Here is a 24,972-nt window from a genome sequence, read left to right as displayed (position 1 = left end):
GTGCCCACTGCTGTGTACCTTTGGCTACACAATGCATTTCCAACATGACGGTTATCAATGGACACTGTGCTCTTCGTGGTCTGTTATTAGTGAAGTTGGGGGTGCCTCCATAGCCAGGTGGAAAGGAGCAGCAGTGCGTAGCACATGTGCTTCTTGATTAGACCGGGGTTCGAGCCCGTCACCACCAAATACGGAGGATACGGAAAGTTCAGGGAATGACCACCGCATATTCCCGGAGAAATATGGCCTTAGTTGCTCCTAAAAACCAAATAACAAAATAACAAAAACAAACATATTAGTGGAGTTACACAGATTTTGTTGCTGTTTCCACGGATTCTGTAATGAAAATGCTGTTCCTGCTGTCACCAAATACCAGTGACATTTTCTGAACTGCAGAGGTCTGAATCAACAAGTTATTAGCCACGTTTTCCAAATAGCAAGATACTGGCTCACTTCTCATTCATATCCCATACAAGCTTGCAGTTTGACATGATATAGATGAGCAAGAGAACATCATTGAGGTAGTACAGCACAGTCTTCATGCTAGTACACAAAGGATATCCATGCATTGCAGTGTTTCCCAATCAAGAGTATGGAGAACCCTGCACAAACATGTTCAACATCTCGAACCTAGGGGCCCTCGAGTAGGAGACCGGCAGAATAACTTAACAAGTACAGGTCACTGTTGAAAAAAAGCCGTGAATTAGGGTTGAATTTGAAAGTATCTGCAATTCTGCCCAGACACGATAGGAGGGAGTATATGATGAAAGCCTTGTCAATCAATTTGGCCCTGGAAAGATTGTGCAAGGCTCAAGGGGTAGAATTTTTTTTTCAGCCTGGTCTGTACTTGTTAACAGGAGAGACTGCTTCTACAGGGATGGGATACACTTAAATAGAAAAGGCGCAAGAATATTTGCTGATGCTATTGAGGCAGTGTTAGGCGGGTCGGAAAACTGCTAGCTTGGAGGGATACAAGGACTAATAGATTAACAGTAGCCACTGGCAGAAGTGAAAGTGATTCTTGCACTGCTTCTATTGGAATGAGCAGCAGCCTGGAAAACAGAATGCAGAATATTTCAGAGACTGCTGGAAGTCATTGTGGTACAAGTAAACACATGGGTTGTGTTAGGGTAGCTAAGAATAGGAACAGGTGCACGTATACTTGTGTGTGCACCAATGCTAGGAGTTTGGTAAATAAATTTGATGAATTTAAGGTATTGCTCAAAACATCAAAGGCAGATATTATTGGGATTTCAGAGACGTGGTGTCACACAGATATAAGGAATGCGGAACTGGAATTCGGGGAGTACAATGTGTAGAGAAAGTTTGTTGTTTGTTTGTTTGTCTGTTATTTGGTTTTTAGGAGCATTAGCAACTAAGGCCATATTGCTCCGGGGTCATTCGATGGTCATTCCCTTGACCTTTCCACATCCTCCGTATTTGGTGGTGACGTGCTCAAACCCTGGTCTAATCAAGAAGCATGTGCTACACACTGCTGCTCCTTCCCACCTGGCTATGGAGGCGCCCTGTGTACAGAAAGAATATACACAGGATAGGAAGAGAGGAGGGGTTATGCTATTAGTTAAGAAACACATAAAATCCAAGGAAGTGAAGCCAGTCAACATCGCTGGACAGTGTAGTGTCAAATCAGTTTGGTGTGACATAAGCATTACGGGATTTTAATTTCCTAGATATTGACTGGAATTTGTGGATTGGTCACTCACACACTAGCAAGGCTTTTGTGGATTTATTGAATGATTGTTTTCTACATCAGCATGTTTGGGAGGAAACTAGAGGGAGTAATACTCTTGATCTGATTATCAGTAGTGATTCTTCATGCATTAAGAATCTGCAGATAAAGGAACCACTAGGTGGTAGTGGTCACAGTGTGCTGAAGTGGGATTTACTCAAAGAGGTAACTACCATCAGGGGTAAAGGGAAGGGTTTTTGCTTTCATAAAGGTGACTATGATGGTCTGAGACAGTATTTAAATTCTATACAGTGGGACCAACTGATGATGTTACCAACAGCAAATTCAAAATGGGAAGCATTCATATAACTTATCTTGGAAGATACTAGGCTTTACACACCAACTAAGAAATATTGTTCAAGGTTTAGGCCTAAGTGGATGTCAGATGAACTAATGAGACATATGGCAGAGAAGAAAAATGCATGGGATATATATAAATTAACATGTGACACAGAAGTCTATGATAGATATAAGCTGATCTGTAACCAAGTTACAAAGGAGGATAGGCAGGCGAAGGCAGATTATGAGAAATCTTTGGCAAAGGATGCAAAGAAAAACAGCAAGAGTTCTTTACTTATGTAAACTCTAGAAGGAAGGGGATGAATCAGATTGGTCCACTTGATATGGATGGTTCAACTGTTGATAATCCTGCTCAGGTAGCTAACAAACTAAATGAATATTTTGCATTGACATTCACACATGAGGAGCTATTCAGCGAGGGGAATGCCAGGGGTGTATTCAACTTTGGCAGTAAGCTAGATAATCTTGTAATAACTGAGAGTAAAGTGGAGGAGAAATTGTTGAAGATAAACACAAGAAAGGCAACTGGGGTGAATGGGATCTATCCAATTATATTAAAGGAGGCAGCAAAGGAAGTAAGCAAACCCTTAGCCATAATTATGAGAGTTTCCTTGCACTCAGAGGAGGTACCCGTGGACTGGAGATGTGCAAATGTGACCTCAATTCACAAAGGAGGATGAAAGGCTGACACAAGTAATTATAGACCTATGAGTTTAACTTCTGTTCCAGGAAAATTAATGGAGGCACTGGTTAAAGAAGCACTGCAGGATCATCTAGACAAGACTTCAGTTATAGCTCAGACAGAGCATGGTTTTGTTAAGGGAAAGTCTTGCCTGACCAATTTGATTGCATACTATGATACAGTCACAAAAGAACTGGATGCAGGGAATAACTTTGATATTATATATTTGGATCTTAGAAAGGCTTTTGATACTGTTGCACATGGAAGACTGCTGCACAAATTGGAGCAGTGTGGCATTGGAGGCAAATTGCTGCTATGGATAATGGGATGGTTGAGTGGGAGAAGACAGAGAGTGGTAATAAATGGAAACTGCTCATCGTGGACTAATGTTATTAGTGGAGTCCCTCAGGGTTCAGTGTTGTTTTCTGTATTTATAAATGATATTGATGATGGTATATCAAGCTTAATGTCCAAGTTTTCAGACGATACAAAGGTTGGCAGGGTTGTTAAATACACTACTGATGCTATGCTGCTGCAACAGGATCTGGAAAGGTTGAGCAGATGGGCTGTGAGGTGGCAAATGAAGTTTAACATTGATAAATGTAAAGTACTACATATGGGAAACAGCAACACCAGAGCAACGTATCAACTCTGTGGTACTACACTGACAGTGGTAGAGAATGAAAAGGACCTGGGGGCTATTGTGCAGCCAGATATGAAGTTCTCTGAGCAGTGCAGACGGGCTGCAAGAGTAGCTCATGGTGTCTTGTCAACGATATACAGGAATTTTTCTAGCAGGGATAAGGAGCTGATTATTCCCTTGTATAAGGAAATGGTCAGGCCACACCTTGAGTACTGTATACAGGTCTGGAGGCCTCATTTCAAGAAGGATGTAGAGATGCTGGAATGAGTACAGAGAAGGGCAACAAGATTAGTGAATGGAATAAAGGGTTGTTCTTACGAAGAAAGGCTTACGTTTTGCAAATTATAGTGTCTGGAGACTAGGCGCCGGCGAGCAAGGTGATCTGATAGAGGTGTATAAACCCTTGAATGGTTTGAGCATGCTCAATGCCGATGGGATTCTTCCTCTTGCTCAGAATAATCACCTGAGAGGGCATAAATTCAGATTGAGGAAAGACAGATATAGGATAGATGTGCGGAAATTTGCCTTTAGCCAGCGGGTAGTTGGTTGGTGGAACAGACTCACATCCCTTGTTGTGGAAGTTGATAGCCTAAATAAATTTAAGGCTCAGCTGGATAGATATTTCGAACAAACGGAGGGGTGAAATGGAAGTGTGTTGTTTTTTTTTTTTGGCTGATGCTGCATAAGCTTGCTTTTTTGCATCATATGCCTTTACTAATGCTAATGCTGCCTGAGTTTGAATTCTGCAATTGGCTTAACGACAACTGCTATTTGCACTCTTACATCCTATTCAGTAATGAAGCCCAAAACAAGCGCGCGTGTGTACACACACAAATAATACATACAATTGCAATGTCTGGTTGGAAATGAATACTCATGCCACTGTGAAAGCAATTTCAACGCTGATTCAATGTTGATGTTTGGTGGCGAATCCTCTATGATCAGTTGACTGGTCCATTTATTTTTCAGGGTCAACTCACTGAACAGGTCTAACTACAATTTTTGCAAAACAAATTTCCACAAAATGTTAAAAGATGTATCTTTGGCTACACAATGCATTTCTAACATGATGGAGCTCCTCCTCATTGTTCCCATGTAGTGATTGCTCGCCTCAATGAGTGGTTCCCTGGATGATGGATCAGTCAAGTAGTTCAAAAAATTGGCCACCTAGGTCACAGGATTATAACGCTTTAGATTTTTGCTTCTGGGATCTTGTATATTACACAGAAGTGCAAACAAGAGAAGCATTACTTGATTGCATATTAGCATTAGTAGAGGCATATAATGCAAGAAAGCAAGCTTATACAGCATTAGCATCAGAAAAACCTTCCCATTTAACCCATCCATTCATTCCAAATGTTTGTCTAGTTCTGCCTTGAATTTATTTAAGCTCTCAACTTCCATGGCAGATGGAAGTTTGTTCCAGCAATCAACCACCTGCTGGCTAATGGCAAATTTTCACACATCTATTCTACAACTGTCTTTCCTCAATTTTAATTTATGTGCATTCAGGCTATTAATCTGGGCAAGAGGAAGAATTCCATCAGCACTGAGCTTGCTCAAACCATTCGAGGCCTTAGCAGAACTTAAGCCTTTCTTCATAAATGCAACCCTTTGTTCCATTCACCAATCTCGATTCCCTTCCCTGTACTCATTCCAGCAGCTCTACATCCTTCCTAAAATGAGACCTCCAAATCTGTATACAATACTCAATGTGTGGCCTGACCATTTACTTATACAAGGGGATAATCACCTCCTTGTCTCTGCTAGAAAAATTCTTGTATATCATTGACAAGACACCATGAGCTACTCTTGCAGTCTGTCTGCACTGCTCAGAAAACTTCATATCTGACTGCACAATGCCCAAGTCTTTTTCATTCTCCACTACCCGGAGTGTAGTATACTACATAGTTGATATATCACTCTATGGAGGGTGTAATTGAATGGTGTAACCTACACAAAAGACAGCCTCGACGAGCTTAGGTGAGCAGCAGACATAATTCACATATGAGGGGCGAAATGCACTGAAGTTGAAGATGGTGTTTTTGAGAATCTATTCTAACCATACTTGCATGCATATTTAAACACAGACTGTAAATTTCCTAAATAAAACAATCAAAACTTTATCAGTTATATTTATGTTTCTATTGTTGTTATTTTTATTTTATGTTATGCATAACTGCTTTTTCTAAGATTCAAACAGTCACAGCTCTGTAATCATTTAGAATCTGTCCTATGTTTGTATGCACTTTTTAACTCAAAATTGCCTCAGAAATCAACTCCTTAAATCATGCCATATCTTTGTGAATCACCCTGTATAATAAAAAAAAATTACTTATACACTAATTTTGTATAAACCTTTTTTTTATTTTTTATGAAAACGCAAACACGAGAGGTATTAGAACCTATAGTACTTAGTACTGTGCTTGAGTTGGAGGTTGAGAAGATGAAAGAAGATATTTGTTGACTTGAACTTCTTTAGACTAATTTTCAGGAAATAAGTATCAAGGAAGGTTGTTCCAGAAAATGGCAGCTGAATGAGTAAACGAGGAAGATGAAAAGTTGGTTCTGTGAGTTTGAAGTTGGACAGTAAATGGATGTTGGCTGGTGGCGGCACATGTTTGGACTGTTTTGAAAGACAGAGTGGAAATCATAGAAACCAATTCAGAAGAACAGTGCCCATGGAAGTATCTGTAGAAGAGGCATGCAGCAGAAACAGTACATCTATGGGACAGTGAGTGGAGAGACTCTGTTAGAGAGGAGTCATTAATTAACCTGACTGCCCTCATCTGAATGGAATCTAGAAGCCTGAGAGAGGTTTTGGGTGCACCGTCCCAGATGTGGGAACAATAGTCCATGGTAGGGTGGATTTGTGATTTGTACAGATTGAACAGCTGTTTTGAAGAAAAGTAACACCGAGAGCGAAACAGAAAACCAAGTTTTTTAGATGCAGAGGAAGCAATATTTGTAATGTGCTTGTGCCAAGAGAGATTAGAAGTCAGGATAATCTCCAAAAGAGAAATATCATTTTGCCTAGAAATCAGAGTGTCACCAAAGATAAGCATAGCAGCAGAAGAATCCTTTTTGTGAGTTGTAAGACAAGATTGAATTTTAAAAGGATTGAAATCAACTAAGTTGTCTTTGCACCACTGGAGAATTACCATTACCTGGAGATCGGCATTTAAGGAATTGGTAGCAGATATTTGAGAAGTTGAAGCTGATTGAGCAGGGCAAGATTTCTCAAAATGGAAAGTGGAATGCAATGTGCTATCATTGGCAAAACTATGGATAAGATTTCCAGTCAAGGGAAGAAGGTCATTAAATATACAAGAGGAAAAGAGTGGGGGAAAGAACTGAACCTTGGGGGATACCAGCATTAGTGGAGAAGTTTGAAGACAGAGAGCCATCTACCATCATCCTATAACCAATTACAAAAAACAGTTGGCAAACCATAAGATGGAAGCTTGTTTAGAAGATGCCAAACACGATTGAAAGCCTTTGAGATGTCAAGAGCGACTGCTTGTGTTTCACCAAACGTTTCCATTGAATTTGTTCATAGATAGGTAACATAAGCCAGAATAAACATGGATTCCACCACTTCTCCAATAAGCAAAGTGGTGGTATTGCACTGGTTAATGAGAGTCATCTACCACCTTACCCAATAAGAGTAATAAAATGACAAATAATTTTTTAAACTTCATAACTGGTCATACTTTTTTATCTAAAATTATTCTTCATTTCTCATGCTGCTAACATAAAGTTTATGAAAACTGAAAGGGAAGTAAGTAGTATTTGCTCAGAAAAATTATATTTTTAAATTATCATGTGACTGAACTAAAGCTAAATGGCTTGTTTTTTTCCCAGTGGAAATAACAAAAATAAAATTACCATCAATAGCACCTCTTAGCAGAGCAAAAGATGCTTTAGTAGCATTGTGTGTCATGGTATATTCAGTAGTACAAAAGACTGATTTCCATTCTCCAGATGGTCCCACCTTGTGAATAACAGGTTTACGCCACACAGATACAGTTAAAATATCTGTAAATAAAAAATAAAAAATAAATAAGAAGCTGTTAAAAACAAACTTTCATTGAATTGTATTAAACACTCCAAAAATACACATACTGAAATAAAAACTTTTTCTTTTTGTTACTTAAATTTTAAAGACTATTAATAAAAGTTGTAATAAGCACAGTGCTTCCACAAACCTTCTTCACAAAACTTAAAGCATTGTTGTGTGATTAGGTACAAGATAAAAACCTGAAACCATGTCCAGGCAATAGTGGATATCTTTAAGTTTTAATTAGAAGTGTTCAATGCGGGCACCTTTAGTAACACTATACAGATGTCCCACCTATAATCCAATTCCTCTCATATTTGGAACATCATAGTCTTGTCAATGCAGCCAATTGCATCACAAATTTATTGTTTAAGTTCCATAATGATTCCTTGCACACACCTGTACTTTCACAAATCCTCAGGTAGTAAAATCTAAAGGAGTCAAGATCAGTAGTGGTTGAGGTATATACAAACTTCTTTATGTAATAATGCTCTGTCTTGTTGGAAAAGCAGTCACCATCATTGTTATCATATGGTTCGGCATAAAGAAATTGTGAAAAATTTCCAGATGCATGATGCCTGTGATGGTAGCTTCACCAAAGAAGAAAGGTTTGTATGCTTCATGAAACCTCATTGCACAAAAGGAAGTAATCTTCTCAGGGTTGATAAATTCCACCATGATTACAGTTTTGTGATTATACTTCCATACTGCAAATACTACAGCCTGCACATTTTCCAGTTGATGAATAAAACTTTCAAAGATATTGACTGAAAGTTTGTTCAGATTTTGTATACCCTATTCACACAATAATGGTTAAGTTTTGTAAAGGAGGTTTGTGGACACCCTGTATATACACAATATAAGTTCTTTATAATAAGTTAATGAAATCTGAAAAAAAAAAAAAAAAAAAAATTCTATATATAATTGATACTTGTTATAAAGGAACTTATTTTAATAAAAATCCATACTTAAATTATGATTATATTAACATGTTCCAGTTAAACTGTTTTAGCTGGAACAAGTATAACTGAATAGTTATCTACTTTTCAAAGACTAAATGAATATGTATAATTTAAGTGTTAATAGATTTTTAAAAAAAAAAATCTTTCTTGCATATAATATATGGAGCAAGTGCAATGAAAATTATTTTTTTCTCTCTTAAGCCCTTATAACAAAAAGGCAGACCATCTCTTCTTTGGAAATCAAAGTCATAAATTTAAGTAGAATTTAGGTGTGATTATAGATTTTTAAAAAAAAAATCTTTCTTGCATATAATATATGGAGCAAGTGCAATGAAAATTATTTTTTTCTCTCTTAAGCCCTTATAACAAAAAGGCAGACCATCTCTTCTTTGGAAATCAAAGTCATAAATACCTGTTCATATATATATTTATTTATTCCTATCTGTTAGGAAGCAATGCCTTTCATCATAGGGCACCACAACATACACAAGTTTCTTTACTTCTAGAAAGTAAAGATTGATGCACTTGTTTATCTCATTATATAATGAAACGGCAGCCTACCCTGTGCATATTATTTGTAAAAGTTTGCTTTTATTGTTATATTTTTGTTATGTGAGTGTTTTTATTTTAACTTTATCTGAATTCTTTTTTGTTATGTCATGATTTTATTTTAATTTTATCTGAATTCTTCACATTAATTGTTAACAATGAAATGAAAGCTTTAAAGGTTGTGAGCTATATTTAAGTTTAATTTTTTTTTAATTTTAACAGTCACAGAATGAAAATTTATTTGGATATCTGTTCTTTTTTCTAATATGGCACTTCTAAGTTATAACTGCAAACAGCTCTGCGATTAAATTAAATTGATTAGTTTTAATAGAGTTGTATATAATGTCAAACACATGTGGAAGATTAGAAAATACAGTCTTCACTGAATTAGATCTTTAATGATAACAGAAAAATATGTTAATAAAACATTGATTAATAAATATTGATACAACAGAGGGAATATTATATTTTTTTTCTTTGAAATTAAATATTTTTGAATAAAAAAGTCAGTTAGTCAAAATAACATCATGAGACCCAGAATGAGTTTTTTTCAAGGAATTTTGAGACTTAATAAAACAGGCCTACGTGCTCTGGATTCATAATGCGAAAATTTATTTTTATTACACAGAGCATTAAAACTACGATAAATGAATTAGCTAATTCATTTATCACTACGATAAATGAATTAGCTAATTCATTAATAAAAATAAATTTTCGCATTTTGAGACTTGTAAAATCTGAAAAAAATTATGCACATAAAAGGCTCTTAAATATTAATTTTTTCCTATACTGATTTTGTAGCCAAACATTAAAACAGGATCATCAAAAATAAAGCAAAACTCAAAATTTCAAAAAAAAAAAAAGAAAAAAAAAAGAAAAAAAATTAATTGAAAAAAAAAAAGATCATAAAAATATTTTAAAAAGTAAAAGATCATAAAAATATTTTAAAAAGTAAATATTCTTCATTAATCTTATATTTTTATTTCCAGTAATATCTTCTTTGTTTATATATGTATTATCTGATCAACTTTATCAACCTCTGGATCCAAATTCCAGAGAATTTCTTCATTTGGGCTTGTGTAAGCCCACACTGACTCAAAGCATGTTAAAAGGGCCACATCTTCCTGTGCTGATTTTATAAATTATAGAAATTATAAACATATAAATGCCGACTGTTACTAAACACAGGCAGCTTGTACAGAGTGGGTCAAAAGTCATGAAAGGGGTTTGTAATGCCTAAATTTTTTTTAAAATTGAGTAAAAACACAAGAAATAAAATGAAAACATTAATTTATTTAATGGAATAATCATTAAAATTAATTTATGAAAAACTGTTACTTAAGTGACCTCCATTTTCAGTTTCACAAAGGCATTCTGTTTTCAGTGCATTTAACATCACATTTCTCAAAACATCAGGTCTAAACTGTAAATTTCATCTTGAATGTTGTTCTTTAGTGCCTCTACAGTTTATTATTATTATTATTATTAGCTATATGGTGCAAGGAAGCCTGAGGCTTATGGCGTCTCCGTAGCCAGGTGGGAAGGAGCAGCAGTGCGTACCACACGCTTCTTGATTAGACCGGGGTTCGAGCCCGTCACCACCAAATATGGAGGATGCGGAAAGGTCAAGGAATGACCACCGCATATTCCGGAGCAATATGGCCTTAGTTGCTAATGCTCCTAAAAACCAAACAACAACAACAACAACCTGAGGCTTATGCTGCACCAGCCAAGAAAAAAAATTTCTGAATTACTCTGAGAGAGAGAGAGAGAGAAAGAGAGAGAGAAAGCGAGTCAGAAGTAGAAGGGGAATCACCAAGAAAGAGAAGAATGATGATATCCAGCTCAGGACCCTGGGTATGCCAAGCCCATACTCACCAGATATGAGCCCCTGGGGTTAAATTTTGCTGGTTTATTCATATAAACACATTTCTTGAGATAGCCCCAAAGGAAGAGATCTGGGACTGATAAATCAGGTGAACATGCAGGCCAATTAAATTCAGAATAGAATTTTTTTTGGGATTTTGCATTCACCAAAAATTGATCTTAAAAGGTCCATAGTCTCTCCAGCAGTGTGTGCTGTTACATCATCTTGGTAGAACCACATTGTTGGATTATCTACAAGCTCTGGATGTAACCATGGCCCGATATTGATCACCATTTACATTGATAGCAGCACCATTTTCGTCCTCAAAGAAGTAAGGACCAATGATCCTTTTGGATGTAACACCACAACAAACTGTACAGCAAAGTGGGTGGGTGCATTTGTTGCTGGTGAACTATCCTTGGATTACTGATAATGCAGATTCTGCAGTTTTGCTTATTGACGAAACCATTTAAATTAAAATGAACCTCATTACTCATTATCAGTTTGTGAATGAATTTTTCATTTTCTCTATCCAATTCCTGAAAAGAAACTGCATACTGTAAGCACTAAACTTGATCTGTTAGCTTCAATTCATGCAGCAATTGTAGCTTATATGGGAATAGGCGAATTCTTGTGGTTCTTCTTCGATGCTCTCCCATACTTGTCATCAGTACGGTTCCTTCATGGTCTTTTGCTTTGTGGTAAATCAGCTACAGATCCTTGTTTTTGGAATCATGCAATGAGATGATGAATCATGGATTCTGACGGTGATGATCTAACTTTATAATGTCTTTGATAAGTTATCTACATTTGAATAATTGAGTATTGATTTGCAAAATAAAATTCAATGATCTTGGTACACTGCTCAACTTGTAAGCTTTCATTGTTAAATTCCAAGGACTTCTTTATCTGCAATGAAAGAAAAATTTATAACTATTATAGAAAAAAGTTTAAAATTTTTAAAACCCCTTTACGACTTTCGGCTCTCCAATTAAATATATTGTATTTTTTGTAATAATATTGTAATATATGGTTCAGACACACTGAACCATAAGAGGCACCCATATTTTATAAGGCAAGCTTTGGGGAAAATATTTTATGAAATATATTTAAAACGCAAATTCACAAGTGCATATTAACAAAATGTTGGTGTAAAACAAAGCATTTATTTTTTCTAATAATACTAATAACATATAATCACTACTGGTGTTATGATAATTGTCATAAAATTAGTAATGACAATTGCTACACTTGCCATTAGCATTAGTAGAGGCATATGTTGCAATAAAGCAATTTTATATAGCACAGCTAAAAAAAAAACAAAAAACCCCTTCCCATTTCACCCATCCATTCATTCCAAATGTTTGTCTAGTTCCGCCTTGAATTTGTTTAAGATGTGAACTTCCACAATGACAAATGGAAGTTTGTTCCAGCAATCAATCACCCGCTGGCTAAAGACAAAATCACTGAAGTTACAGTCTGAACTTTTACTTTCTTTAAAGGTTCATCATATTCAAGGCAATCAAGGGCATTCTGATTCCCCATTTCTTGAAAGATGTTGCATCTGTCTCATAGTAGTAGTAGCAGTGGCATGTGATGCAAGAAAGCAAGTGTATGAGCTTATGCAGCATCAGCCAAAAAAAAAAAAAAAAAAAATCACACCATTCCCTCCAAATGCCTGTCCAGTTCCTCCTTAAATTTATTCAACCTATCAACTTCCACAACAACAACAGATGGAAGTTTGTTCCAGCAATTAACCACCCGCTGGCTAAAGGCAAATTTCCGCGCAATCTATTCTACATCTGTCTTTTCTTAATTTGAATTTATGCCCCCTTAGGTTTGTAATCTGAACAAGTGGAAGGATCCCATTAGAATTCAGCGTGCTCAACCCATTCAAGGCCTTATACACTTCAATCAGATCACCGCGCAGGTGCCTAGTCTCCAGCCACTGCAATTTTCAGAACTTAAGCCTCTCTTGGTAAGAGGATCCCTTCATTCCCCTCACCAATCTTGTTGCCCTTCTCTGTACACGCTCAAGTAAATCTACATCCTTCCTAAAATGAGGCCTCCAGACCTGTACGCAGTACTCAAGGCGTGGCCTGACCATTGCCTTATACAGAGGGATAATCACCTCCTTTTCTCTGCTAGCAAAATTCCTATATATCATTGACAAAACACCATGACCTGCCCTGGCAGCCTATCTGCATTGCTCAGAAAACTTCATATCTGACTGCACAATCACTCTCAGGTCTTTCTCATTTTCTACCACCTTAAGTGTAGTACCACACAGTTCGTACGTTTCTCTGGGGTTACTTCTACCCATATTTCATGTTTCATCATTTGTCCTGTTGGTATCAAATCAAGATTTGGTATCTCCATACATGCCACTACAGCAGCTGTGCCATGTATTCTGCTTGTGCAGAGTATATAATGTATAAGTATGTTGAAACCATGATGAATAATCTATTAATGAAACTTATTTAATCTGTTAATGAATCCAATACATAAGGGCAGTTTTAAGAGTGAAGTGGGAAATTACCGGCTGGTTAGTCTAACTTCAGTAGTAGGGAAAATCATGGAGACAATGATCAAAGTTAGAATTCAGGATCATTTAGACAGAAATGGAATTCCGAAGGATACTCAGCATGGTTTTGTAAAGAGAAAATCATATTTAACTAGCTTGTTAGCTATTTTGACAGGGTCATTCAAGAGCTGGACTTTGGGAATAATTTTGAAATTGTTTATTTGGATTTCAGCAAAGCATTTGACTCAGTCCCATACGAGCGGTTACTTTATAAGCTGGAACAGGTTGGAATCACAGGGAAAATCCTTAGAAGGATAGCTGGATGGCTTCAGGGCAGGAGGCAGAGGGTTGTGATAAATGGTTATTCCTCAGATTGGGTTGATGATATAAATGGTTATTCCTCAGATTGGGTTGATGATATAAATGGTTATTCCTCAGATTGGGTTGATGTAAGAAGTGGGTTTCCCCAAGGATCAGTATTAGGACCACTGTTGTTTTTGATTTTCATAAATGACATCGATGAAGGGATAGAGGGTATAATGTCTAAATTTGCACATGATGTAAAGATTAGTTAATGATCGCCACCAACCTGAAGTCTATCTAGATCATTCTTCAGAATGATCAGAAAAATGGCAGCTATGCTTTAATCCAGCAAAGTGTAAGGTACTGCACCTGGGGAACAGTAACTCCAAAATGACTTATACATGGCGGAGTTCAACTAAAGCCAGTAGTGCATGAGAGGGACTTAGGTGTTACGATAGGGTCAGACTTTAAGTTCTCTGAGCATTGTAGACAGGTATTAGTATTTAGTATTAGTATTAGTAACAGCCGCATGGTGCAAGAAAGCCTATGGATTATGCTGCACCAGCCAAAAAATAAATAAATAAATAAATAAAATAAAATAAATAAATAACTAAATAATAATAATTAATTAATAAAAAAAAAAAAAAAAGGAAATTAAACCTATCATCCTATGCTCTTCCCTTACCCGAAAGTACTATCCAGATGACCTTTGAATTTCCCCAAACTGTTGGCCTCTACCACCCATGAAGGCAACTTATTCCAGTAATTTATAACTCGCTGGCTAAAATAAAACTTCCTGCAGTCCAATCTAAACATTTCCCCCCATAACTTGAATTTATGTCCCCTAGTTCTAGCATCATTTAAAATCTTGAAAATTTCGTCCTCATTCATTTTACGGATGCCTCTCACAGCCTTAAACACCTCAATCAAATCTCCTCTAAGGTGTCTAGTTTCCAAACTCTGGAACCCACATATTCAAAGTCTTTCTTCATAAGGACACCCTTTTGCCGATCTCACCAGGCGAGTTACCCGTCTTTGCACCCTTTCAAGAAGCTCGGTGTCTTTCTTTAGGTGCGGTCTCCATACTTGAACACAGTATTCCAAGTGTGGTCTAACATAAGCCTTATATAATGGGATTATCACGTCCCTATCTCTACTTGCAAAAGTTCGATAGATCATCGATAGGACACCATGGGCCTTCCTTGAAACCTGTTTACAATGCTCAGAGAATTTCATGTCTGACCGTATCGTAACACCCAAGTCCCTTTCCTCCAGTACTGGGTTTACTTGAACTACACCAAGTGAATAAGTTTTTTTGGGATTACTGTTTCCCAGGTGTAATACCTTACACTTTGTTGGATTAAAGCATAGCTGTCATTTTTCTGACCATTCTTGATGTCTATCTAGGTCTCTCTGAAGAAGCTCAGCTTGACAGCGATCATTAACTACTCTACCAATTTTAACATCATCTGCAAATTTAGACATCACGCCCTCTATTCCTTCATCAATGTCGTTTATGAAAATTAAAAACAACAGTGGTCCTAATACTGATCCTTGAGGAACCCCACTTCTTACATCAACCCAATCTGAGGAATAGCCATTTATCACAACCCTCTGCCTCCTGCCCTGAAGCCATCCTTCTATCCATCTAAGGATTTTCCCAGTGATTCCAACCTGTTCCAGCTTATAAAGCAACCGCTCATGTGGGACTGAGTCAAAAGCTTTGCTGAAATCTAAATAAACAATGTCGAAATTATTCCCTAAATCCAGCTCGTGAGTGACCCTTTTGAAATAGCGAACCAGATTTGTTAAACATAATTTTCCCTTTACAAAACCATGCTGAGTATCCTTGAGAATTTCAATTCGATCCAAATGATCCTGAATTCCACCCTTGATCATTGCCTCCATGATTATCCCTACTACTGAAGTCAGACTGACAGGTCGATAATTTCCAACTTCACTTTTAGAGCCACCCTTATGTATGGGAGATACAGTTGCACTTTTCCAATCCAAGGGAATCTCCCCAGAGTCTAGTGATGCTCGCATAATTAGCTTCAATGGTTCAATGCACTCGCTTGCCGCCTCCCTTAAGATTATAGGGTATATTCCATCAACTCCAGGAGCCTTACTGGTCTGTAGGCTCGAAAGTTTTTTCATTAAATAATCTTGCGAAATTTCAATATCATTAATTACATATTTTTTAACTTCGCTCCCACAATTTCCCATTGCCACAAAAGGCTTTTCATTTGTAAATATCGATGCAAAATAACTGTTGAGTTCATCTGCAATGGCAGCTGGTGTATTTATTACTGTCCCCTTTCCCTTACGTAAAAGTCCGATCTGGTTTGTCCTGCACTTCTTGGCATTTATATATGTGAAGAATTCTTTATCCCCCCTCTTTGCTCTGTTTGCTAGTGATTTCTCATAAACTGCCTTTGCCTGTCGAACCTTTTCTGTGGCTCTATTACACATCACCTTGTAGCTGTTATAGGCTTCAGTACTTTTTATTGCTCTGTAACCTTTCCATGCCACCTTTTTCTGCTCAAGTAATGTGGCAACTTCACTATTCATCCAACTTGGAACCCTTCTCTTGGAGTATTTTTTTAATGGTATATACGCATTCAAGGCATCTGTGATTAATGTTTTAAAAGCGTACTACAGTTCAATTGTATTCATTCTCTTCGCGATATCTACCCAGTTAATAGAGGCCATGTAGTACCTTAAGGCATCGTAATTTCCTTTTCTGAAATTAAAACTCATTCCTTTGCCTTTTACTTCTGCTACCTCTCTCGTCATCATCCACCGTAGAACTCTGTGATCACTTCCTGCTACTGGTTCCTCTACTGTCAGCCCTGTTATGTCATCTGATTCATGTGTGATGATGAGGTCTAGGATATAGAACTCTGTGATCACTTCCTGCTACTGGTTCCTCTACTGTCAGCCCTGTTATGTCATCTGATTCATGTGTGATGATGAGGTCTAGGATATTCTTTTCTCTTGTACTTTCCCTGACATGTTGATACAAATAACAGTCATCTAGTTGATTTAAAAATTTTGTTCCCCATGTCGAGTTTCCTTCCCATTTACTCCAATCAATTAGAGGCAAATTGAAATCACCCATAATAAGGCATTGACACTTACTTGCCCATTCCATTTGCATGTAGAGGCTTTTGTCATAATCTTCCCAATCACCTGGTCTGTAGATTACTCCTACTCACATTATACCTTTGTTTCCAACTATCTCACACCATACAGACTCTATACTAGCATGTGAAATGTCTGAATCCGGGAAAGCTATCGTCGCACTCAGGCTACTTCTGATAAGAAGCATTACCCCACCACTCCTTCTATCTACTCTATCCTTCCTAAATACTTTATACAAGCCGTACTGAAACTCATCATCCCCAATTGCCGGGTGGCACCACGTCTCTGTAAGCCCTATTATGTCCGCGTTACTTGTTTTAACCAGCAGTTCGAATTCGCTCATTTTATTGAAGACACTTCTAACGTTACTGTATAAACAATTAAGATTTACTGTTCTTGTATATTTAACAACCCTAACACAACCCTTGAAATTTTTTAGGCTCTCTTCCCTGATATTAGCTACCCGCTCACGTGAAACATTTCTGTCCCCAGAACATCTAGATAATACGTCCAGTTGGGGTAACAGATAAGAACTCTTAAGGTATGTGCAAGAGTTACTTTGACCAATATTATCAGATAAACGCGTGTCAGTATTACCCACATACCCCCTAACTAGCAGTTTCCCTGAACCTTTAAGGTATCCTCAATAATACTGGCAAAAACTTCTGCACCACCTTTGTTTAAGTGTATCCGGTCTCTACAAAACAAATTCCTTCTACCTACAAGTGTGGGCCATGCTGACAGAAATTTACCCCCTAAAGCCTTGCAGATTCCTTCAAGTCTTGAGTTAATCCACAAGGCTCTTAACATATAATCCCTCCTATCATGTCTGGGCAGAATTGCAGACACATAGACATTATGGCCTAGCTCGCGACATTTCCTCAGCATGGTCCTATATTTTTCCAACAAATCGTCAGATTGTGTACATTTAATATCATTTGTCCCCACATGAATAATAATATTTTCTTTACCCCCTTTAAAATCTGACAATCTGTTGGTGACATCATCAATAGTTGCTCCCGGCAGACATACCCTGGTTCTGCTCCACCTATCCTTATTACAAAAAATATTCCCCGTTTCCCTGACAATGGAGTCTCCTAATAAAACAATGTCCTTTTTAACCAGAGTAGTTTGCACTTGGTTTTTCTGTTTTGAGGCTCGAATCGGGTGTGCATCACTTGGTAGATTGCTGGAGTTTTGAGTCCCTGACGAGCTCCCAGATGCATTATTTTCGAGGGCAAGCACTCGTTTTTTCAGGGACTCAAATTGTTCCATCAGTGCACCAAATTGTAATTTAAGATCGGTGCACTCCTTACATCGATCACAAATAAAAGAATCCCCAGGTGAGGTAGGATTAGTCACCAGGTCGACCTTGGAAAACATTCCACAGGTTCCACAAAGGATTAAATCATGACTCACCCATAAATCGCCATCGACTATTTCCGTGTGAGTCACGATACCCTGTGACGTGTTTAAGGCAGATCTCGTAACTACCATTATAAAATTAAATAAATATCAATGAGAGTAACTTTAAAAAATTATATCTATAATATTATTAAAATCAAACAGTTACAGGAAAACCTATAACAAAATAATCCAACAATATCTAAATAAATCAAATATTTAAAAGCACTATCCAAAAGTAAACCACTTAACTGAGGAACCCTGTCTAAGCGCGTCCGCTCACCTCGAATGCCAACGGTTGCAAGGAAGGCCCATGGTGTCCTATTGATGATGTATCAAACAATTGCTAGAAGAGATACTGTGTTCAGGTATGGAGAATGCACCTAAAGAAAGACATTGTTCTTCTTGAAAGGGTCCAGAGCCAGGTAACTCACCTGGTGAGATCAGCAAAAGGACGTCCATATGAGGAAAGACTTTGAATATGTGGGTTGCAGTGCTTGGAAACTAGGCACCTTAGAGGAGACTTGATTGAGGTGTTTAAGGCTCTGAGAGGCATAAGCAAAATGAATGAGGATGAAATTTTCATGGTTATAAACGATTTTAGAACTAGGGGCCATAATTTCAAGTTACGGGAGATGTTTAGACTGGATTGCAGGAAGTTTTATTTTAGCCAGCGAGTTATAAATTACTGGAATAAGTTGCCTACATGGGTGGTAGAGGCTGACAGTTTTGGGAAATTCAAAGGTCAGCCAGATAATTACCTATGGGAGGAGGGAAACGCTTAGGTTATTTATTAATTATTATTATTTATTTTTTTATTTTCTTCTTCTTATTATTATTTTATTCTTATCATTTTATTTTATTTTATTTATTTTTTGTTATTTTATTATTATTGTTATTTATTTATTTATTATTATTTTTTTTTTTTGGTTGGTGTAACATAAGCTATAGGCTTCCTTGCACCATGTGGCCATTGCTAATACTAACACTAATTTTTTTTGTCGCTTGTATGTAATTTTATTTCAAATACACCAGTTATGTTAAATAATGATTTAGTTTTGCGTAAATTTTGTGTTTTATGATCTCTTTTATCACAGTGATATTGGTGTCTTTAAGAAATTGATGTAATGGATATTCCCGATGCAAGAAGTCTATTTTCTAAAACGGCTTCTTGCAGTATGATTTTAGTAATATCTAATATTCACTAACACACTTATAACACCGATTAAATGATCTGAACACAGAATAACCTGTTTGGGTGGTTTGTTTTGTATATCTGTCTAACGTGCAGGGTGCAGGTAGGAGTAGAATAGACACTGCCGTAAACTGACAACAGCAGCAAGATCTAGAAAACTCCTGACTGACTCCAGAACTTCATAATCAGCAATCCAACTAACATAAATAGCTAGATGAAAATCTAAGAACACAAAAACTAAATTATGAAATATCCTGCAAACTGAGGATGCTAGAAAAAGTTGGGCTGCATATTTAAAATCACTACTAAAAATATATTTATTAAGTCCACCATATTTCTATTGAAAATATTTTACACTGTTGTTCAGTGTTATCAATATAAAGTGAGGTAAAATTGATTCCAGTCTTCACAAATATGCAACAGTGCATGGATGCTGGTTTATCTACATGTGAGTACCATTGAATGTCTTGCATAAAGATTTGTACAACAAAGAGCTTGCTCATTTTTATTTTTTCCTCTTGTGTTACATTTTAAATTAAAGGTTTATAGGAGTACATGTCACTCAGAGAGACTTACGCAACAATCAGCACTTTATATTTTAAAACAAATCAAAGAACAACCTTTTAGTGATACTATTTATTAAAAGTGATGCACTTTAGGGTGAAAATCAGAATTGAGCTTAAAATAGGTGACCTATTTTTAAAATAGGTGAAAAAAGCTGTAAAATCAGAATTGAGCTTAAAATAGGTGACCAGATTTCAAAAAATAAATACAGAATTTGTGGACCTAACTGTCAAGCAACATGTGAGACATTGCATAGTGCATACACAAATCAAAATCACGTGACTGCCAAGTAAGTTATTTTATAAATATGCAGCGTCTATCACAAATGGCTTTGACGCATGTTGCTGTTGTGCATCACAAATCTGAGCCTACTGGGAATAGATAGCAATACAGTAGATATTATTTCATATATGATTTTTTTTCTTTTAAGTACTTTTAACCTGAAATGTTATCCATATAATGTCTTATTTATAAAACCAAATGTAGGGTGGGGGGAAACAAGGCTATTCCTATTTCATCTTGGGATGGTTGGATACACCTCACTCAAAAACAGGACATCTGGTCACCCTAACCTAAACATTCAGATTTCTCAAGGCTTAACAGAACATATGCTAAAAATTTTCTTTATCAAGTAATGTCCAATTTCAAAACATACTTTCATTTATATACATGATTCCTATCACAAGTCAGGAGATACTTGTAGTCATGAACAAAACATCTATTTATTCAAAGAAATGAACAGCCTGTTGACCCACCACTAGTTGCAATGACTGCTTCAATTCATTGTGGAAAACTTTCTACTAATTTTTGGTAGAAAGCTGGCGATATTATGCTCCACCCCCTCCTTTAAAGCATGTGTGAGCCCTACTAAAAAAAAAAAAAAAGGGAGTCATCTTGGCTTTGCTCTAATTTTGCATTTGATTTCAACCCAAGATGTCCAAGTGAGTTCAGGATGAAGCTCTGTTCTGGGCACTGCAATGTTCTAATGATTCTTGCTTTGCAACATGGAGCACTGTCATCTTGGAAGATGTCAGAGCCACTTAGTATTAGTATTTTCAATGGCCACATGGTGCAAGGAAGCCCATGGCTTATGCTGCACCAGCCAAAAATAATAATAATAATAATAAATAAATAAATAACAATAATAATAAAATAACAAAATAAAATAAAATGATAAGAATAAAATAATAATAAGAAGAAGAAAATAAAAAAAAAATAATAATAATTAATAAATAACCTAAGCGTTTCCCTCCTCCCATAGGTAATTATCCAGCTGACCTTTGAATTTCCCCAAACTGTCAGCCTCTACCACCCATGTAGGCAACTTATTCCAGTCATTTATAACTCGCTGGCTAAAATAAAACTTCCTGCAATCCAGTCTAAACATCTCCCGTAACTTGGAATTATGGCCCCCCCCTTGTTCTAGAATCATTTATAACCATGAAAATTTCATCCTCATTCAATTTACTTATGCCTCTCAGGGCCTTAACCACCTCAATCAAGTCTCCTCTAAAGTGTCTAGTATCCAAGCTCTGCAACCCACATATTTGAAAGTCTTTCCTCATATGGACACCCTTTTGCCAATCTCACCAGGTGAGTTACCCGTCTCTGGACCCTTTCAAGAAGTACAAGTGTCTTTCTTTAGGTGTGCCTCCATACCTGAACACAGTATTCCAAGTGTAGTCTAACAATAGTCTTATATAACGGTATTATGACTTCCTTATCTCCACTAGCGATTGTTCAATAAATCATTGATAGGACACCATGGGCCCTCCTTGCAACCAGTCTACAATGCTCGGAGAAGTTCATATCTGACCGTATCATAATACCCAAATCCCTTTCCTCCACTACTGGCTTTAGTTCAACTCCACCAAGTATATAAGTTATTTTGGGGTTACTGTTCCCCAGGTGCAATATGCTAGATTAAAGCATAGCTGTTATTTTTCTGACCATCCCTGAAGTCTATCTAGATCATTCTGAAGAAGCTCTGCTTGGTGGCGATCATTAACTACTCTACCAATCTTTACATCATTTGCAAATTTAGATATCACACCCTCTATCCCTTCATCAATGTCATTTAAGAAAATCAAAAACAACAGTGGTCCTAATACTGATCCTTGGGGAACCCCACTTCTTAAATTAACCCAATCCGAGGAATAACCATTATCACAACCCCCTACCTCCTGCCTTGAAGCCATCCAGCTATCCCTCTAAGGATTTTCCCTGTGATTCCAACCTGTTCCAGCTTATAAAGTAACCGCTCATGTGGGATTGAGTCAAATGCTTTGCTGAAATCCAAATAAACAATGTCGAAATTATTCCCAACGTCCAGCTCTTGAGTGACCCTGTCAAAATAGCTAACCAGATTAGTTAAACATGATTTTCCCTTTACAAAACTATGTTGAGTATCCTTCAGAATTCCATTTCTATCTAAATGATCCTGAATTCTAACTTTGATCATTGTCTCCATGATTTTCCCTACTACTGAAGTTAGGCTAACTGGCCGGTAATTTCCCACTTCACTCTTAGAACCGCCCTTATGTATTGGAGACACATTGGCACTTTTCCAATAAAACAGAATCCCCCCCCTCCCAAGTCCAGTGATACTCACATAATTAGCCTCAATGGTTCAATGCACTCACTTGCTCCCTCCCTTAAGATTACAGGGTATATACCATCAACCCCCGGAGCCTTACTGGCTTGTAGGCTTGAAAGTTTTTTTATTAAATAAACATGTGAAATTTCAACATCATTAATTTAATTTTTTTTCAACTTCCCTCCCATAATTTCTCATCAACATAAAAGGTTTTTCTTCCATAAATATCGATGCAAAGTAACTGTTTAGTTCATCTGCAACTTCGGCTGGGGTATCTAATACTATCCCACAGCCATTACATAAGGGTCTGATCTGGTTTGTCCTTCTCTTCTTTGCATTTATATATGTGAAGAATTTCATATCCACCCCCTCTCTGCCTGCAATTTCTCATAATCTGCCTTTGTCAGCTTAACTTTTTCTGTGGCATTACAGATCAATTTGTAGCTGTTATATGCTTATGAACTTTTTATTGCTCTGTAACTTTCCATGCTGTCTTTTTCTGCTCAAGTAATCTGGCAACTTCATTATTCATCCAACTTGGAATCCTCCTCGTGGAGTATTTTTTAATGGTATATACGCATTCAAAGCCTCTATGATAAATGTTTTGAAGGTATACTATAGTTCAATTGTATTCGCTCTCTGTGAGATATCTACCCAGTTAATAGAGGCCATGTAGCACCTTAAGCTGTTGTAATTTCTTTCCCTGAAGTTATAACAACTTCTTTTGCCTTTAAGTACTGCTACCTCTCTCTTCATCGTCCACTGTAGAACTCCATGATCACTTCCTGCTACTGGTTCTTGTACTGTCAGCCCTATTATGTCATCTGGTTTGTGGGTGATGATGAAGTCTAGAGTATTGTTTTCCCTAGTACTTTCCCTGACATGTTGATACAAATAGCAATCATCTAGTTGATTTAAAAATTTTGTCCCCCAGTGGAGTTTCCCTCCCATTTGCTCCAATCAATTAGAGGCTTTCATGCTTACTTGTTGTTGTTGTTGTTATTTGGTTTTTAGGAGCATTAGCAACTAAGGCTATATTGCTCCGGGGATATGCGGTGGTCATTCCCTGACCTTTCCGCATCCTCCGTATTTGGTGGTCTAATCAAGAAGCATGTGCTACCACTGCTGCTCCTACCCACCTGGCTACAGAGGCGCCTCATGCTTACTTGCTCATTCTATTTGCACGTAGAGGCTTTCATCATAATCTTCACAATCACCTGGCCTGTAGATTACTCCCACTCTCATCACATATATAAATGTAAAGAAGAGAACAAACCAGATTGGACCCTTATGTAATGGACGTGAGATAGTATTAGATACCCCAGCTGAAGTTGCAGATGAACTCAACAGTTATTTTGCATTGATATTTACAGAAGAAAAACCCTTTACGTTGATGAGAAATTATGGGAGTGAAGTTGAAAAAAATGTAATTAAAACTGTCACAATGTAGGTTACACAGAACTATCTAGAACATCAATTAGGATGCAGCATTCATGGTTTCATGCATTATGACTAGTGAGTCTACTCCAAACCATGAGAAATGCCCCCAGAAATAATACAGTCAATAATAGTTTAGTAATACTCACTTTTTCCAGCTTTTATTATGTTTAAAATGCTAGACAAAGCTACTATTATATATATGAATATGCACAAAAATTCACTTCTTTTAATCAATATGTTTATATTGTTGCATATATTTTATTAAATATGAGTAAAATGCTCATAGCATTATTTACCTGCTATGGTAAATGCATATACGGGTTTAATTTCTTTTTCTTCATCTTCAGTCTCTGGAAATTTTCTAGGGCAATTTATATCCTTAATAGTTAGATTTAAACCTTGAAGTCCAGAATACAATCCCATAATTACTCTTCCTAATGCTATGGCATGTTCTTTATTAGCCTGTAAACTAACGACTCCTCGTTCTCGAGGGTATCTAACTTCAGAAGCTCTGAAAATGGTAAGATGAAATAAAACAATTCATCAATTAGACACACACTAGCATTAACCAGATTGGTAGGAATAAGCAGACATGGAAGAAAAGTATTAAAATATAGGTTATACATTCTTATTATTAATATGAAATAGTAATAACTCTGTTAACTTATTAATAACTCATTAAAAGTAATAACTGTTAACTTATTAATAGTAATAACTCTGTTAACTTTGCTATTCCTATGTGAATTATATTCCATGTAATTGGAATTTAATTCACATAGGAATTAAAATAATGATTTCTATTTTATTTATTCATCAATCATTATATGGCAAAAATAACTACATCAAAAATATAGTAATAATTAATTTATTTATAGGGATAATTACAATTAAGTTTGCAATAAATTCCAGAATAGGAAAATTCATAAATTCTTTTACTGGATTCATAATTAATAGTGATAGCTATATTAGGAGGAATGTGGCACTGTCAC

At 36.7% G+C, this 24,972-nt stretch overlaps 1 protein-coding gene across 1 annotated transcript in view; it reads right to left on the bottom strand.

Annotated features, from left to right (window-relative positions):
* Window positions 1–24,406, bottom strand: part of LOC150084288 (uncharacterized) — a 153,648-nt gene extending 129,242 nt beyond the window's left edge. The window contains exons 1-2 of the mRNA XM_090376173.1: window positions 24,280–24,406; window positions 7,264–7,413 (exon numbers count right to left, since the gene is read on the bottom strand). Of these exons, the coding sequence (XP_090232299.1) occupies window positions 7,264–7,413; window positions 24,280–24,406 (277 nt within the window). The remainder of the gene's footprint in view (window positions 1–7,263; window positions 7,414–24,279) is intronic.
* Window positions 24,407–24,972: the final 566 nt, after the last annotated feature.

The sequence above is a fragment of the Mastigoproctus giganteus genome, chromosome 6 (assembly GCF_048544385.1).
Source record: "Mastigoproctus giganteus isolate SK-2022 chromosome 6, ASM4854438v1, whole genome shotgun sequence".
Classification (NCBI taxonomy): Eukaryota; Metazoa; Arthropoda; class Arachnida; order Uropygi; family Thelyphonidae; genus Mastigoproctus; species Mastigoproctus giganteus.
This window is presented reverse-complemented; position numbering and strand designations above follow the sequence as displayed.